Source organism: Muntiacus reevesi, chromosome 9, assembly GCF_963930625.1.
Source record: "Muntiacus reevesi chromosome 9, mMunRee1.1, whole genome shotgun sequence".
NCBI lineage: Eukaryota > Metazoa > Chordata > Mammalia > Artiodactyla > Cervidae > Muntiacus > Muntiacus reevesi.
In genome coordinates, this window is record NC_089257.1 from 51,481,574 (window position 1) to 51,498,893 (window position 17,320).

Here is a 17,320-nt window from a genome sequence, read left to right on the forward strand (position 1 = left end):
AATTCATTTATCTACTTACCCTTTTATACACACAGACAGACATTTATTAAGGAAAACCCTCTCTCCCCATGTGTTCTAGCTATATTATCTCATCTTTTATGCCTGAGAGATGCTGAGCGTTCTGGTTCCTGTCAGAATTAAGGGAACCAAAGATACCTTTCTTTCTTTTTTTCTTTTTCTTTTCCTTTTCTTTTCTTTTCTTTTCTTTCTTGCTTGCGACTTCTCTTAGCCTCTGGTTCTCTGTATCCTATTTTTCTCATGAATTTCTACATGTGAGCCAAAGTTAAGTGAGTTTTGATAAATTTATTTTATTACTTAACACTTACTTTGTGCTTACTATGTGCCTAGTTTTGTTCTGAAGCTAGACTTTATACAAATATAACCTTATTTAATTCTTTTAACCACCCTATGAGGTAAGTGCTATCACAGCTTTGTATGAAGGGTGAGGAAACTGAGTCATGGGGAAGTGAAGTAACTTGTACCAAGTCACACAGATAGCAAAGTGGCAGAATCTCTTAGAATTAATTTTTTTGTCCTTAATACCTATGCTTTTATATAATGTTAATTTTCTAAGAAATAAAGGCATCTCCATGAAATAAGGCCTTCTAAAGAGATAATCCTCATGTCTTTGAAACATTAAAAACATCTCTTAATGAACAAAATAGTTTTTTAAAAATTGGTGGATAATTGCTTTACAATTGTGTGTTGTATTCTGCCATGCAACAATGTGAGCCAGTCATAATTATACTAATATACATATTCTTTCCCTCCTGAGTTGCACTCTTCTCCCCCATCCCACCCCTCTAGGTCATCACAGAGTAACAGACTGGGCTCCTTGTGTTATTTAGCAACTCCCCACTATCTATCTATTAATATTTAACACATGATAGGTATACATATCAATGCTACTTTCTCAATTTGTCCCACCGTCACCTTCCCCCATTGTGTCCACAAGTCCATTCCCTACCAGGTTCACAAAATAGTTTTAAAACAAGAGTAGGACATTCATTCTGTCCTTCATTTTTCTCAGTGGTAGACTGGAGTGTTGGATTAGTAGGGCTTGGGGCATACAGAGTTCTAACTCTAATCTACTAACTAGAGTGTATCAAAATGACAGCTAGCATTTAAATTGCCCTACCAGATAAAAGATGTAAAGAATAAACATGTTAGATGTTTATTTTTCAAAGACTGATCACTTCTATCTCCCTGGGATCCTCTGAATCCTGGCAGTAGACTTGAAGTAGGTATCATTTATTAGGACAGGCTTTTCCTTCATTTCTAAAAGTGCCTTTTTTTAATATTACGTGATTATATAAGGTGGGTTGCTTGTGCATAGTGGTTCCTTATATGGGAATTCTTATTATATTCTTATATCAAAACATGTTTTAGTTATATAAAATATTCTTTAGTTTTCATGAAAACCCATTGACTACTATATTGCATACATTTTAGAGAACATCAAAACACAAATGCTTATAATTCTTTTGTGTGTGTAGTACTTCAGTCTTTTTAGATGTTGGGAAATGTGAACAGGTGGGATACCAGTTAGTATATACCCTGTCACTGGGCTTAGCCATCCCAGTTCATGAATAGATGAGTTAATTCAAACCTAGATTGATAGAATTTATCAGAATCTTCATTTTTAAAAAATACTGCTTAAGCCCAATAATTGTAGATACGTGTCTATTTACATATTATTTATTTTATTATCATTAATGTTTCTCATTGTCTGAGTTGTTTTTTTTATTTTTTTTTAATACTTGTAGGCTCCACTGGATCATACCAGTGATAAGTCTCTTCTTGATGCTAATTTTGAGCCAGGAAAGAAGAACTTTCTGCATTTGACAGATAAAGATGGTGAACAGCCTCAGATACTGCTGGTAAACTACTTAGAAAGCCCTGTATTCATAATTTTTGTGCACTGTCACCTACTATTTGTGAAGCAGTTTTCCAAAGAAGAGAGGAGAGATGTGTTTTACATAACCTATGTATAATAAGTAATTTTTCTGTTTTCTGTTGGTTTGTTGGAAATATGTATGTTAACATGGTTGCACTGGGTATCCATAGCACCTTTGTTTGTGTACAGTCTCTTGCCACACTGAGAATCACCACTACAAGGATGGGGATGGGTCTAGGATCTCTTACTGCATTTCAGTGGCCTTTTCTCTGGTTAAGCATTTGCTTGTCTGCTGTAAATCTTTGGCAATTTTGCCAGGTTTTCTGGTATTTTGGTAGAGAAACAGACCCCCAGAATTAGCTACTCTGTTGTTTGTGACCCCACTCCTGCCCCTCCCCTCCTTTTTAGAATGGCTAGTTTGTAAAGTTATATGATTTATTTCTATTCTCTTAGTGTTTGCTGCAATTCATATTTCAATAGGATTTCTTGTCTAGTTCATTGGCTTTAGTGATCATTGAATCTAGTAACTCCTAATTTGAGAGGCATTCACTGAAAAAACCTGGTCTGATTTAACTTGCTGCTTTACAGACTGAGTAAACTAAGGCTCACAGAGTTTATGGACTTTTTTAGAACCCTTCTCTTTAATGAAACTTTCCTCAGGAAAAGTTCTTCTGTTTGATGCTTTTCATGTAGGAGTCAGTTGTGAGTTAGAGTGCCTTTCTGGATAGTAGACAGTAATTAAACATAGGGCATCCATTTCAAAGCAGTACCAGAAAATGTTCTGACCTACCTTAATCTCACTGTTGATCGTTATGATATGAGAAGATTTAGATTAGTCTGAGTAATGTTGAAACTAAACTAGCTATTAATTTGGGGGTTCTTGTTTTAAAATTCTTAGTAATTACTCTTCAACTTTGTCTTAGTTGCTTGTGCTGATTTTGTATCCTTTATTCCCTTTGCACATTTTCCTCATTGATAGGAAGTTTGTTATTGGAGATAATAGGAACCTTTCCATTTCATTCAATACTTATTGAGTATTCCCTACCTTCCAGGCCTACTTAGCAAGGATAATAGAAAAATAAATGATAAACACTGTCATCAAGGAGTTCATAACTGTACTTTTGATTGACTAGTAAGAAATCTCTCTCATTTAAGCAAAACTGAAAAAGAATTAAAGAAATTTGAGAAAGTAAAAACTTTGGAAGGAGACATAAGCATTTCTCTAAAGTGTTTTATATTTGGCACGTTTCAGACCTTCCTGTAGGAAATAGTCAGGGAATGTCTTGATGGTGCTGGTAATGCCTTGTCTTTTTTCATTGCCTCAGGAATTAGTATGCCTTTTTTCATTGTTTTAGCAGTATTTACCACTTAGTAAATATTGGTTATGCTGTATTTTAGGAGGATTCCAGTGCTGGGGATGACAGTGTTCATGACAAATTTATTGGTCCACTTCCAAGAGAAGGTTCTGTGGGCTCTACCAGTGATTATGTCAGCCAAAGCTACTCCTATTCATCTATTTTGAATAAATCAGAAACTGGTAAGATTTATGATTGTTGTATTATCCTAAAATCATAGGGCATTAAACCTAGAATAATCTTAGCAGTCTAAACCTAATCTTCTCATTTTATGGATTAGAAAACTCAGACCCAAAACAAGATCACTAGTGAGCAGAAGCAAAGTTAGAACAAGAATGGGTTCCCTTTCCCTCATCTCATTGTTACCTTTCTTGTTAACTGCTACTGTTTAGTTAAAAAAAAAAAAAAAAATGGATTTTGAAAGAAGTCATTTCTTTTTGATAATTTTTTATCTTGAATTTAATCTTAAGTTTTTGAAGTTTACTTCCTCTGGAAAGGAATGTATAATATCCATCTGTGTGGATTACAGTAGATTTACGGAGATAACTTTCATGTGGAAACAAATGGGTCAGGCTTATTTTATTAGAACTACTGCGTTATGTTCTGCTTTAATCTAATCATATGTTTGACATTAATCATGAAATTTAAAAATTCCTGCTAGCTTGTCTCTGAATATGTTATGTTTATAACTAACAAATTTTTGAATTTTTTTCAATCTTTTGAGCTAGTAGAGTTGCTTTATTTATGCAATTTTTTACTTATATATGACTGGTTAATTGCCTGAAAATGTAATCTGAATCATTTTACATATCATTTTGCTTTTGATCGTACAGCTAGTAAATGTTATTTCATGCTAGGTATGGTTTCAGAATGTTTACTCTTAGAACTTCAAAACAGAGATGATTGTAAATATAACACAAATATCTAGTATAAGGGCTTCCCTGGTGGCTCAGCTAGTAAAGAATCCGCCTGCAATGCAGAAGACCTAGGTTCGATCCCTGGGTTGGGAAGGGAATGACTACCCACTCCAGTATTCTGGCCTGAAGGATTCCAAGGACTGTATAGTCCATGGGGTCGCAAAGAGTTCAACACGACTGAGTGACTTTCACTTTCAATTTCATCTAGTATAAAAAGAGAACTATATAATTACATTGTAGGTTTTGTTTTAATGTGTTCTGTAGTCTTCCACTTACTATATTTTGTAATTGAAATATAGAATAATTTCCTCACAGCTAAGCATTTGTACAGGCTTAATGGCATATTTGTTCTGGAAATAGTAAAAACTGGTTGGGTTTGGTATTTATGATCAATTTATATAAGTAGAACTTTTTGCAGCAAACTACCAAGAATAAGAGAGAATGCAAAATTATCTTTTGTTTCAGATAATAGCAAATAAGAAAGCTGCTTCTCATTACACTGTCAAGAGCAGTGATTCTCAAATTTTATTTCTTTAAAAATCATTTTGGGATACTTGTTAAAAATGTAGGTTCTGAGGCATTAATCCCAAAATACTGATTTAGTTACTCTTGAGTAGACTGGATAAATTGCATTTTGTTTTAAATAAATACCCTTAGATTTGTATAAGATAGTTGAAATACTTTGAGAAAGTTCCATATTTAGCAAGTCAGGATTCTTGAAATTTTTGCTATGTATTCTGACAACCAACTCAGTCCTTATGCAAGAAGTATTTACAGAACTCCTACTTTGTACTGAATAATGTATAGCTCTCTGATCCCTGTAAATTCCTGGAGACTAAAGTATACTTAAAAATGTTCTCTGATTGTATGAATATAATAAATGTTCATTGTCATATAGTAAATGAAAGTGGAAATTTCTGACAGTACAATTAACAGAAACTACTTTAATGATTTTGCATATTTTTGTCTTCTCTTTCCTTCATCTGAATACTTTCAAGAAAATGAGGAAATTGTTATGAGAAGAGTTTTAATCTATATTTTTCATGTAATGTATGAGGAGCATTTTTCAGTATTATTAAGTAGTATTTTAGTATGGATTTTAAATGGTTAAAAAGTAGTGTTTCATTATATGATTTGGATATTTAAACTATAATTATTCCTGATGTTATAATGAGCATTATTGTAAGTTTTTATTTTCATCTGTGATTATTTCCTTAGGGTAAGTTTCTAGAAATTGAGTTACTAAGTTGAAATTTACTAAAAATATTTTTATAGGACTTTGATATACATTGCCATGTAATCATAGTCTTCATTTCCAACTATTGTGCCTCACACAGTTCTACTCCACTCTTTTCCCTACTTGTACATTGTCCTTCAGTGTTCTGGAGTACTACCTTTCTGAATTAAAACAGTCTATATACATCCAAACGAATTGGTCTTCAAAAACTGTTTGTTAGTGACTATTGAATTGGCATTTTGCTTAAGAATTTATTGAAATGCACAAAATATTTTCCTTGAAAAATGCTTTCATGATTTCCACTCAAAACTGCAAGAACACTTCTCTCCATATTCATTGAGGTTGGGGACTTATTCTTTTCTGTCTCCTTGCCTACTAATTCCTTCTTGTGACCAATTACTATTAATGGGAGATGGTTGGAAGTGGGGGGCACTTAAAAAATTAAGGAGTGGATTGAAGGTGGATTGGACTCGCAGGTGATTAAAAGCCACATGACTGAAGTGCTCTATCATTTAAATCTGAGATATCTTTCCTTGGCCAGTTTCTTTAACAATTCTTTTCTTTATATCTGCTTTGAGTTGGCCAGTTTCATTCTGCTTCATTCGGCCTCATAGAGGTCTCCTTCATTTCTTACTGGTTCTCTTCAGGATTTCTTTCTGTGTTTGCTTTCTGTTATTTTTCTATACAGAATGGCATATGTTCTTATGTTTTCTTCCCTTATTGACTTATGATATTGACTCATGACTATTTCAGATAGAGAGCCCACTTGATAATAGTTCCCATTTGAAATTTTTTGATTTAGACAATTTATAATGACAGAAGATTCCTATTAGTTCTGTAGCATTGTATCTTTTTAATCTCACTAAAACCTTCATACTTTTGGAAAATAATAGTACTTTTATTTGACACACTGGTCGTTCTGTTAAATATGGTGCGAAATGAAGTACAAAAGACTACATATTTCTATTTGCTTGTTATTGCTAGTGGTAAAATAAAGAGCAGTGGAAAAATTGTTATTACTCCCTCCTTCCCTTAAACCTGTCCCCCTGCCACTCTTTTTTAAGCCCAGGGAAGGGAAACAAGTTCACAAATAAATGGTGTATGATTGATCTTAGGGTACACAAAAGACAGTAGTACCTTGATAATACCTTGCCTTTTAAGGCTACCGGTAGAATGGCTGTCCCTGACTATTGAGGAATTGGAGAAGGAGGTGGAAAAGAAGAAATCCCAGGCAGCTGATCAGGTGCAGAACAACTCTGTCTCCTTGCTCAGGGTGCTGTTGTTTGTGGGAAAGAATCCATTACCAGTTCAAGTAGCTTATAGATTTATGTTGCTTGTAAGTCATATTCACTTCTCCCTCATGGGTACCTGCTGCTGTGCTAAGTAGTAGGGTAGAGAGATAAATTAGATTTGACCCCTCCCCTCACTGTTGGGGAACATATACAAATAAATAAACAATTATAGAGCAGTGAATTAAAAATTCTAAAAAGGATTAAGGACAGTATGCTGTAAGAACAACTCAGGTGGTGCGTGTTGATTAGGAATTGAAGCAGTTTATAATGATACAACAATGTAGAGTAAATATATAGACATGTGTTCACAGTATTCTTAAAGATGAAGGCATTAGAAATCAAAGCTTGAACCTTAGTCCAGAGTAAAAGGCACCTACTTGGTCCCTTCTTAGAATTGTACAAGTGCAGGTAGTGTGGAATCTGTTCCTCTTTTCCACAACTGAACCAAAGTTCATTCTGCATTTGTTGATCTTTTTCATCACCTTAGTTAGCAATATCATTTGTCTACAAAGTTTGCCACTATCTTACTAACAAAAGATATTTTTGTTAATTCTTGGAACATTGAAAAATGTATTTCAGAGAGCTTCAGTGAATGCTTTTGGCATGTATTGAGAAAAGATTTAAGTCTTTTTGAGATAACTAAGTTTTTCAGTATAAAGTGGGAGTAAATAAATTTAATTATTAAGCAATGTGTTTACCATATTTTACTCACATAATGAGGTATAATAAAATGATGAGGCTGATAAGTTTGTGTGTGTGTATACATACCTCATAAACTGGGCCTGAAGCCTACTTCAAAGGAGAAGTTCCCAAAATATTCTCAACAGTGGTAACCATTTCTAATTAGGTATATAAAGTTAGGTACTTAAATAGTTCATTTGAATTTTGAATGCATCTAAGTTACTCCTTTCCTTTTCCCTTTCTCTCAAATCTCCTCTTCTTCCATCTCTCAGTTCTCTTCTTTCTTTAATCGTCACTCTCTGCATGGCGTGCTGATCTATAGGGTTTCATACTTCATGGGTGTGTACAACAGTGGAAGTCCTCTGAGTTTGTATACAGTGAATTTATCTTGTGTTATTGATTATTGGTAGAAATTGGTTTATTGGGCCTGGTGAACTGGTTCAGTACTGTCTTCATATTTTGGGTGTATATGATGTTTAAAGTGAATATGTATATACTTTTTCCATTTTAATGCACAGCTTTTAGATTTGGGAAACAAAGATTATTTATGTCACAAAATACTATATTAAATGTAACTCTTAAAATTTTATTAAATGCTATGTAATATCTATGTGTATCTCTAGACATATAACAGCATGTCCAAAGATTCTGACTTTTTCTGAGAGATAAAGTTTACATAGGGCATATATTGACCAAAGATGTCTTTCTTAGGTATTATTGAAAAAAATTGAAATAATTTCCAATTATAACCTTAACCTCTTAATTTTTACAGTGTATTAAATTCTTGTTAAGTTTTCTTTTTGTTAATTTTTTTTACATAAATGCTGATTTATGTTTGTGTATTTCTTTTTTTAAGGATATGTCGGATTAGTAAACCAAGCAATGACTTGCTATTTGAATAGCCTTTTGCAAACACTTTTTATGACTCCTGAATTTAGGAATGCATTATATAAGTGAGTATTCAAAAAAATTCTATCAATAAAATTGATTTAAGAATGAAATACAACTTTTAATTAATTAAATCTATTTACCTTCTTGCACTTATTTGTTAAGTTTGGGGCATTTCTCACTTCTTAAAACATACCTTGAATAGTAAATAAGAAAATGATTTTTATATTATCTAGGGTGAAACAGATCACCAGCCCAGGTTGGATGCATGAGACAAGTGCTCAGGGCTGGTGCACTGGGAAGACCCAGAGGGATCGGGTGGAGAGGGAGGTGGGAGATGGGATCGGGATGGGGAATACATGTAAATCCATGGCTGATTCATGTCAATGTATGGCAAAAACCACTACAATATTGTAAAGTAATTAGCCTCCAACTAATAAAAATAAATGGAAAGAAAAGAAAATGATTTTATGAGAGGCAGGCATATGAAAAATTTTGGGGGAGAGAGAATCAGAAATGTATAGATAGCAACAGGATAAAATTGATAAGATTTTATGTTTAAGATAAATTATTATATTTAAGCTTCCCTTGCTTTTAGCTTTCATGCCTTTATGAAGAAGTATGTTATCTACTTTTGGCGATAATCTGAATTTGTAACCCATATTCTTTTTTTCCTCCACATCTCAATTTAAGAAACAAAGTTGCCTTTTTAAACTTGCACATTTTGTTTTTAATTAAAATAATATGCAACTGTTCTGTTTTATGTGTGTGTGTGTATAAGACTGTATATACGTTTGTATATATCCATATTTAAATAAACCCTAAAGTCAGACATTTGTTTTTATGAGTATCCTATTATAATACATTTAATACACTTGTATATTTCTTTACAGTATCCATAACTTTTATTTTTTGACATTTTAAAGTACAGATAAACTGATTTTTTTTCCTCCTTTTTGTGTTACTTTTGAGAAACACCTTTGTAATTACTGTAAATATTTACAGTCATAAAGTGCTAAATAAATACAGTATCTAAAGTACTTTTGGAACTTTTGATATTACAAACAACATTATATTACCATTAAATTCATATGTAAGCTCACCATCTGAATTTACTTGAAAAAGTTGACATGTTTTTCATTCAGCAAGTATTTGTTACCCAGTGTTTATATGTGGGTACTTGATAGATAAAGTTAGAAATAAGGTTTTTGTTCTTAAGTAATTCACAGATCTCTTCACAGTAGCAATATGTGTATTTTTTAAAGTAGTTGAAATAACATTTAAGGATGGCTTAATGCCATGAGAGTTTAAAGAGAAGAGAGATTAACGAAACTTGGAGAAGTGGCTTATTTAGCAGAGCAAGTAGAACTTGAGGTAGTCATGAAGATAGGTATGGTTTGGCCAGGTAGAGAAGATTAAGAGGATGTTATAGACAGGAGGACTTTCAAGAGCAAAATGAGTAAGTTCATCATGTAAAACTAAAGAAGGGATGGCTCCATTAAAAGGCTGGACTTTGCTGGACTACAGACAGCATAGCACTAGCATGAAAGATAGGGTTCCGTTTGTTTATTCTCTTCACATGTTATATAGTAGCCAGAAAGAACCTACCACTTTATGTATGTAGGCATGAATTAGGGAAAATTTCCAACATACTAAAATAAAAATAGTGAAATGATATAATGAATTCCTCTGTACCCATCACCCAACTTTGGATATTATCAACTCATGATCAGTCTTTTTTGTCTATAATCCCCCATTCTGATTATTTGGAAGCACATACCTAATCATATCATCTGTAAATTATATCTTAGGTCACTGCTAAAATTTCCCTGATTGCTTCATAATTTCTTTTTTAAACAGTTCAAATCAGGATCAAAACAAGATCTGTGCATTGAAATTGACAAAACTTTTAACCTACTTAATCTATTTTTGATCCCCTTTGATCTTTTTCCGCATTGCAATTTATTCCTTGGAAATATATATGTGTATCAAAAACTGATCGCATTTGTCCTGTAGTTTTCCACAGTTTGGATTTTGATGGTCAAATGCCAGTGTCATTTAATATTTTGTTACCTCTATTTTCTGTGAGTTAATAATTGGGACAAGAATCTTAACCAGGTTCGGGTTCAGCGATTACTCTTAAATAACCTTTGCCTTTTATTCATGTTGCCTAAATTGCTTTCTAAATTTATGAATTAGAATACTTCATTAGATATTAATTGCTTCAGTTAATACCCAAGCTCCGTAAAATCCCTAGAGTTAAAAATTAACATTTGTTATGGTCTTAATGTTAATTATGCTCTAAAAAATAAAAATATGTTATGAATAATTTTCAAACATTTCATTCTAATAGGTGGGAGTTTGAAGAATCTGAAGAAGATCCAGTGACAAGTATCCCATACCAACTTCAGAGGCTTTTTGTTTTGTTACAAACCAGCAAAAAGAGAGCAATTGAAACCACAGATGTTACAAGGAGCTTTGGATGGGATAGTAGTGAGGGTACTAATTCTCTTATAATGATAAGTATTTGCAGTAGTCAAAGGAATTCTGAGAAACTGTATTATAAATAACACATTAACATCTTTACTTTAAACCTTTTCATTGCTTTTTGGTTGGTGTTTAAAAATAGCTTATTTTTAAAATTTAAACTCCGAGGCATAAGTTTTTGATCCAGTAAAGCTATCTTGTAAAATAAGTTCGTTTATACTCTATTTTTATGTACTTAAACTAAAATTTTTTAAATGTGTTAGCTTAGATTTTTATTAACGTATTTCTTCACTCTACAGTGAAAAATAATAAAAATGGCAAATATTGTAGCACCATGAAGCATATGCTACTTATAAAATGCTGAGCTCTCTTGGTTCTTTTTCATATGATTGCCTTTTTATGACTCTAATGTGTATTTTGTGTTCTTTTTAAATCTAGCATTATTTTGTGTAGACTCCTGTATTTCTGACAATTTGCTTTTGAACAACAAACTAATATTTCATTACACTTAAGTTAATAGCTCTTTTTAATTAAATTTTATCTTAAAATAGCCTGGCAGCAGCATGATGTACAAGAACTGTGCAGAGTCATGTTTGATGCTTTGGAACAGAAATGGAAACAAACAGAACAGGTAATTTATCTCTCAAGTTGAGGGGAGTATTTTCTAATAAATTATTAATTCCTTAAAGTGACTTTATTTTATTGGAATGTTTTAAAACTTGGGCATTAGTCCAGTTGTTAAAGTACTGACAGTTTCCTCATCTTCAAGGAAGTTGGGCCCTGTGATCTAGACGGTCTCTTTTTAGCTGAAAACTGTATAATTCGTGGGGGTGGGGGGGTGATTTTTGAACAGCATTTTCAGATAGATGCTAAGTAAATTAGGTGTCTTCTCTGTAACATAAGGCACACATTGTGAAGTGTACTCATCTAGCGTTACCTTCGTTTTGACCAGTGAGCTGTAGTTATGCTTTTCACACGCAGTGAAAGTGAGATCTGCTCGGTCATATCTGATTCTTTGCAACCCCAAGGACTACTATTCCAGTCCAGGCCAGAATACTGGAATAGGTACCCATTCCCTGCTCCAGGGGATCTTTCCAACCCAGGGATCAAACCCAGGTTTCCCGCATTGCAGGCGGATTCTTGACCAGTTGAGCCGCCAGGGAACCCCTTTCACACTTAGGATCCTTGTTAATCTGACCCTATTCTTATCCAGTGGAAGGAGGAACAGATTAAAAGTGGGAGAACTTTAGATGTATCACTGGAATGAGGCCTAAGGCTGAACTGGATGAGGCTCAGGACTCATTACAGAGGAGGGTTTATGCTAAGTGTAGTGATAAAAGATCATTAGAGATAAAAAGGAAGAATCTGGAAGATAACCAGGAGGATGTACTATCTGATCGGAACTATTCCGATGGCTTGGACTAGAGTTTTTCAAACTAGATTACAATCCATTCATTTATGAAATTAATGTAGTGAATCTACACAGCACTTTTTTTTTTTTTTCAAAATGAAATAAAATAGAAAAATAGAAGCATCATATAGTAAGGGTAAGTATTGTTTTATGCCACTTTTGTTACAGTTATATGTACTAGGTTGCAGTGTAAATTATTTTCTTACTGTGGCTTGCTAGCAAAACTCTGAAAAATGCTGGATTGAAACACTTAGAAATGTCCTGTCAGAGAAGACAATCAATATAGCTGGAGCAGCTTAATGAAGAAGGCTTCATTAAACAAATAGTATTAATGTAGACAGTTATGGTGGATCCTAGTTTGAAGGCTTATAAATCCTCAGTACTTGAAGAGGTATAAATTTATGAAAGAGGCAAACTGTGATTTCCCTCTTAACCTATTCTTACTTAAGAAATATTGAAAAAAAATTTAAATTCATTTAGTGATCTAGATTCTCCACATAATCTATAGGGTTATATTTTTGTAACCTTATGCAGATGGTGTTAGGGGATGTTTCTTTCTCGTAGGTCTGAAGGTACCCTTTATCCTCGTTAACATCCCTTTGTGGGTCAACAATTTTAAGACCAGCTGTGGCATTCCTTCTGAGTTCCCAGGTTTTGGTACAGGAATCTTGAAGCAAGACATTCACATGAAGGGTCCTTACTTAGGAGTTACCTGTCTCCTTTGGGTCAGAGTAGCCCCCATTTGGCTTAAGTTTGGGGAGTAGGTGAGAGATTCATTCTATTTAGGTGAGGATATCTTGAGGGAGATGGAGTTTAAGGTTTCTTTTTAAATTTCTATTCGTTTAAAGTACAGTATATTTTTCCTTCAAATTATTTTATGTGTATTACTGAAAAAAGTTTTATTTGTATCTTGAGATAGAGGATATGATTTCAGAAATCAGTATATTATTGTGAAAATAGTGATATGTATATGTAAAGCTATAGAGCCAGTTATTTAGCTGTGTGATTATCAATATGCCTGAAATGATGGATTGTGATGTATTCCCATCCTAATTAAATATAACATGGGGCTTAGTAGTAGTAAAGTTAGTTGATAACTGATTTCAACAAAACATTTTAATAGTGGGATTTTTTAGTGATATGAGAATTGAAATAGTTCATTTTTGCACATTCTTATTTTGTCTATGTTAAGATTTCATTTTTTTTTCCTATAGAATTTTAGATTAGATAAATCTTAAAGCTTTCTAAAACTTCAACAGTAAGAATCAGTATCCTTTTGAAACTCATTCTGAAAGGCATAAAGTATTAACTGCTTTTAAAGGAACCCTTTAAAAATTTGAATGTTCTTATTTTCAGGCTGATCTTATAAATGAACTGTACCAAGGCAAGCTGAAGGACTACGTGAGATGTCTGGAATGTGGCTATGAGGGCTGGAGAATCGACACGTACCTTGATATTCCATTGGTCATCCGGCCTTACGGGTCCAGCCAAGCGTTTGCTAGTGTGGTGTGTACCTTTCAGCTGACTGCTTGTGTATCCATACACAGAATACATAATAGCACAGTGATATAATATGTCCTAAGGTAAGTATCATCCTAGATACACCTTCTTGGGTTGTTAGTCATTCCTGCATTTAAACTAGCAAGATCTAGAAGATTTTTGACCCTTCAGTGAGTCCTAATAGTGCATGTTTAAGAGAAGTATATGTGAATGTACTGCCTCATGGCTTAATCTTTTACTCTTTTGTAGAAGTGACTAGATTATTTCACTTGTCTTTTTTTAAACCTCTATAAACAGTCTTGTTTTATAAATTCTACTTTTTAACATTTATTTTTGGGGGGCCTTGCCAGGTGGCTTGTTGATCTTAGTTCTACCAATCAGGGATTGAGCCTGGGCCCTTGGCAGTGAGAATGCAGAGTCCTAACCTCTGGACTGCTAGGGAATCTCCTATAAATACTGCTCTTGTTACTTTTTTTTTGGAAAGTACTTTTTTGTTTTGAGAGCACTGCTTTGTTCCATATACTTTTGTGAGAAGAATAACCTCTAGTTACTAAGACAAACACAGACTGTATTTTTTGAAAAAGCATTTCTGTTCTAAAACTTAATTTTAAAATGACCCAGACATTTTATAAGCACAGATAATTTGAAGAATCAGAATTATATATAATTAGCTTGTTTATATATCATCAAATTGGGTGAATACAATTTTCTCATCTCTCCTTTTGTTCTCTGTTTTTAACTGCTTTTTTGTAATTTTATTATTGTATTTTAGCCTTACATTTATGTATTTAATTGCTTATACAAAAGGAGAGTCATGGGAGGAGTTAAATTGACATTTAAAATTAGAATTTAGAAACATTTATTCAAATCTATTATGAGTCAGGGGAAACTTTCACAGCTAAGTTATCTGAAAAGGTCAAGTTTCATCATGATGATCTTACTTATGCTGCAGTCAGGCTGGTGTTGGCTTGTAGGTAAAATCAATGCTCTTAAAACTAGTTCATACTTAAGCCTCTAAAATAGCATTTCAACTGTGATTTAGTAGTCTTTAGGACAGTTGATACCCTTTGCTTTTTTCTCCTATTTTTATATCACTGTCAGGCAATAACAGCAAGAAGTTACGGGATCAGTCAGTGGGAATCCAAAGTAAAAGGCCGTTCCGAGATAGGGGAAGATTTGACCTCCTTTGCTCCATTATTTTTTTTAAGTGCATGTTTTTCTTTTTATTGAAGCATAGTTACTGCACAATATTATGTAAGTTATAGGTGTATGATATAGTGATTCAGTCAGCTTCCTGAACAGATTTGAAAAATTCTGTTAAGTACTTAATAATACCCTTGTAAACTGCCATTCTAGGTATATGAGATTGGCCTTGGCTTGAATGGCTAGTTTTATTTTTCATTTTTGTTTTGTTTTTACTTTATTTTGTCAGTTTAAGGTAGAAGAGACATACTGAAAAATTGTTAAGATTTATCTTTCAGTGATTTATCTCCTAACTCATTTTAAAACTTTGGCATTTCTTTAAGGAAATGTACTAGGAAAGTGTTCAGTAGTCCCAAGTGGTGTACACTGTTTTTTCTACTTTATTTATGAAAATATTTTTTATGTAAGATTTTTCATGTATATGTTTCATTTTTTCTTAGATATTTATTGAATTTTGAGGAAGTTAGTTTTATTTGTGTTATGTTGTAATCTAATATTTGAGTATTCAGCAAATATAATACTCGAGTATTCAGCTATAAAAAAATAGCTAAATCTTTTTCATTATTTGCCTGCTAATTGTTACCACTCTCCTCAGTACGTTAGAGACAGAGTGGTGAAGTGAATTGGAGGATATTTTTGGAGAAGTGAAAAAAGTCACATTTCTGAATGGAATTCTCCCAATTCTATCTTACATTGATATATGGATGATGGTGGTGGTGATTATTCAGTGGGAATTGAAAATTACAGCTATGAAGCAGGATGTAAGCAGGTTTATACACACATGCACTAATAGGGCTTGCAGAAGGGAACCTAAAACTTCCTAGATTTTGCTGGAGTCTCTTGAGGGAAATTACAGCAGGTGAGACTACCCAAGATAGGGGTTCTAAGGAGGATACTACCTTCAGAGAAGTTTAGTTAGAGGTAAGTGATTTCCCTTTATTTTCTGAATTCAAACATAAAACCTACACTTCTTAAACTGCAGAAATCACCATCTAACATCTAAATATAGTGTTATATCACTGCTTGCCATTGTGTATTTTGTTAGTGTTATGTGTTTTAAAAAGAATTTGGTATAAATGTGGATTATAAATAGTTAAAAGAAGCATTATAAAATCTTGTTCAGACTATTATAATATTTGGCCTTAATTTAAGTTGAACTCTTTTAAAATTATTTTCTTACTCTTACTAATGGTCTTGGTATATTTGCCTTGTTGGCCATTTATACATACATATACAAACATACTTGACTACGTGCACACATATATACACACATATACTTACCTTCATACACAGCATTGATGGCTATGTGTTTTGCTTATTACATATTCTGTTTACTGAGCCACAATACTATAGTTATGCGTATTCACTGTGGTTAACACTTGGTATTTAATTTCAGATCAGTAAGTATGAACTTCTGTTAAAAATAAGAGGTTTTTTGTTTGTTTGTTTCTTCTTAACTTCATCTGCAACACACAGTTTCTGAATTGTTTTATCTCCATGTTTAAATAAATTAACTTGAGAGTAATATTTAAATAAGAATGGAGTTGCCACTTAGTTAATTTATCTTTATAACATCTATATATAACTTTGGTTATTTTTCAGCATGATTGGTAGCAGACTAATTTTTAAATAAGTGCTAAAAATTGCCTAATAGTTTTTTAAAACAGCTTTTCATCCTAATGTTTTCTGTATTGAATTATTTCTTAGTTGTTATAACTGTAATATTTATTACATTTCTAGTCTCCACTTTATCTGTCCAAGTAGTATAAACGATTCTGCTGTTCTTCTGTCTCTCAAATTGAGTTTTGTTCAGCACTGGTGTCCAATAGGTTTAATAGATGTTTGGAAGATGGCTTCTGATTAAATAAAATTGGGAAACTGTGTAACTGTAATTCTCTTTGGTAAGTTTACAGTGCACATTTAATTTTAAATGCCCTCCGTGTTCCTGTAATAGAGAAATTAACCAACCTTTTCTCTGTGGGACATCTGTTAGTATTTCAAAGGCTACTAGGATTCTGAGAAACATATTCACAAAATATTCTAGGATATTTTGTGAAGCTCTGCATTAGATTAAGCTGATTTAAGGAAATCTATTTTGTTACATTGTTTATGTCCTTGTAACATTGAAGGGAGTGACAATGCTAAAATAATGTTTATCATTTCCTGTTATTTTACATGTCTTGTTATTAATCTTGAAAAAATAATATCAGCCAAAAGATTACTTATATTAATACTTTAAAGAACTTGATTCTCACTGATTTATTAGGTAATTAGAACTGTCTACATAAAATCAGTCTCTCCAAACTTTATAATCAAAGAAACCTTGAATCTGCTTATTGCCAAGCATATTTGAGAGTGTATTATTTTAAGAAGATCTAAATGATATAACCTCATATGTTTGACATTAACTAGAGGAGAGCGTTATACGTAATAGTAAATTTTAAACACTGTC

At 32.9% G+C, this 17,320-nt stretch overlaps 1 protein-coding gene across 5 annotated transcripts in view; it reads left to right on the forward strand.

The window, feature by feature from the left end:
* The window catches only part of USP47 (ubiquitin specific peptidase 47), a 100,043-nt gene that overhangs the window by 38,874 nt on the left and 43,849 nt on the right, over positions 1–17,320 (forward strand). For all 5 annotated transcript variants that reach the window (XM_065944114.1, XM_065944110.1, XM_065944111.1 and 2 more), the window contains 6 exons: positions 1,767–1,880; positions 3,296–3,434; positions 8,236–8,332; positions 10,621–10,766; positions 11,306–11,385; positions 13,522–13,671. In XM_065944114.1, coding sequence (XP_065800186.1) covers positions 1,767–1,880; positions 3,296–3,434; positions 8,236–8,332; positions 10,621–10,766; positions 11,306–11,385; positions 13,522–13,671 — 726 coding nt within the window. The remainder of the gene's footprint in view (positions 1–1,766; positions 1,881–3,295; positions 3,435–8,235; positions 8,333–10,620; positions 10,767–11,305; positions 11,386–13,521; positions 13,672–17,320) is intronic.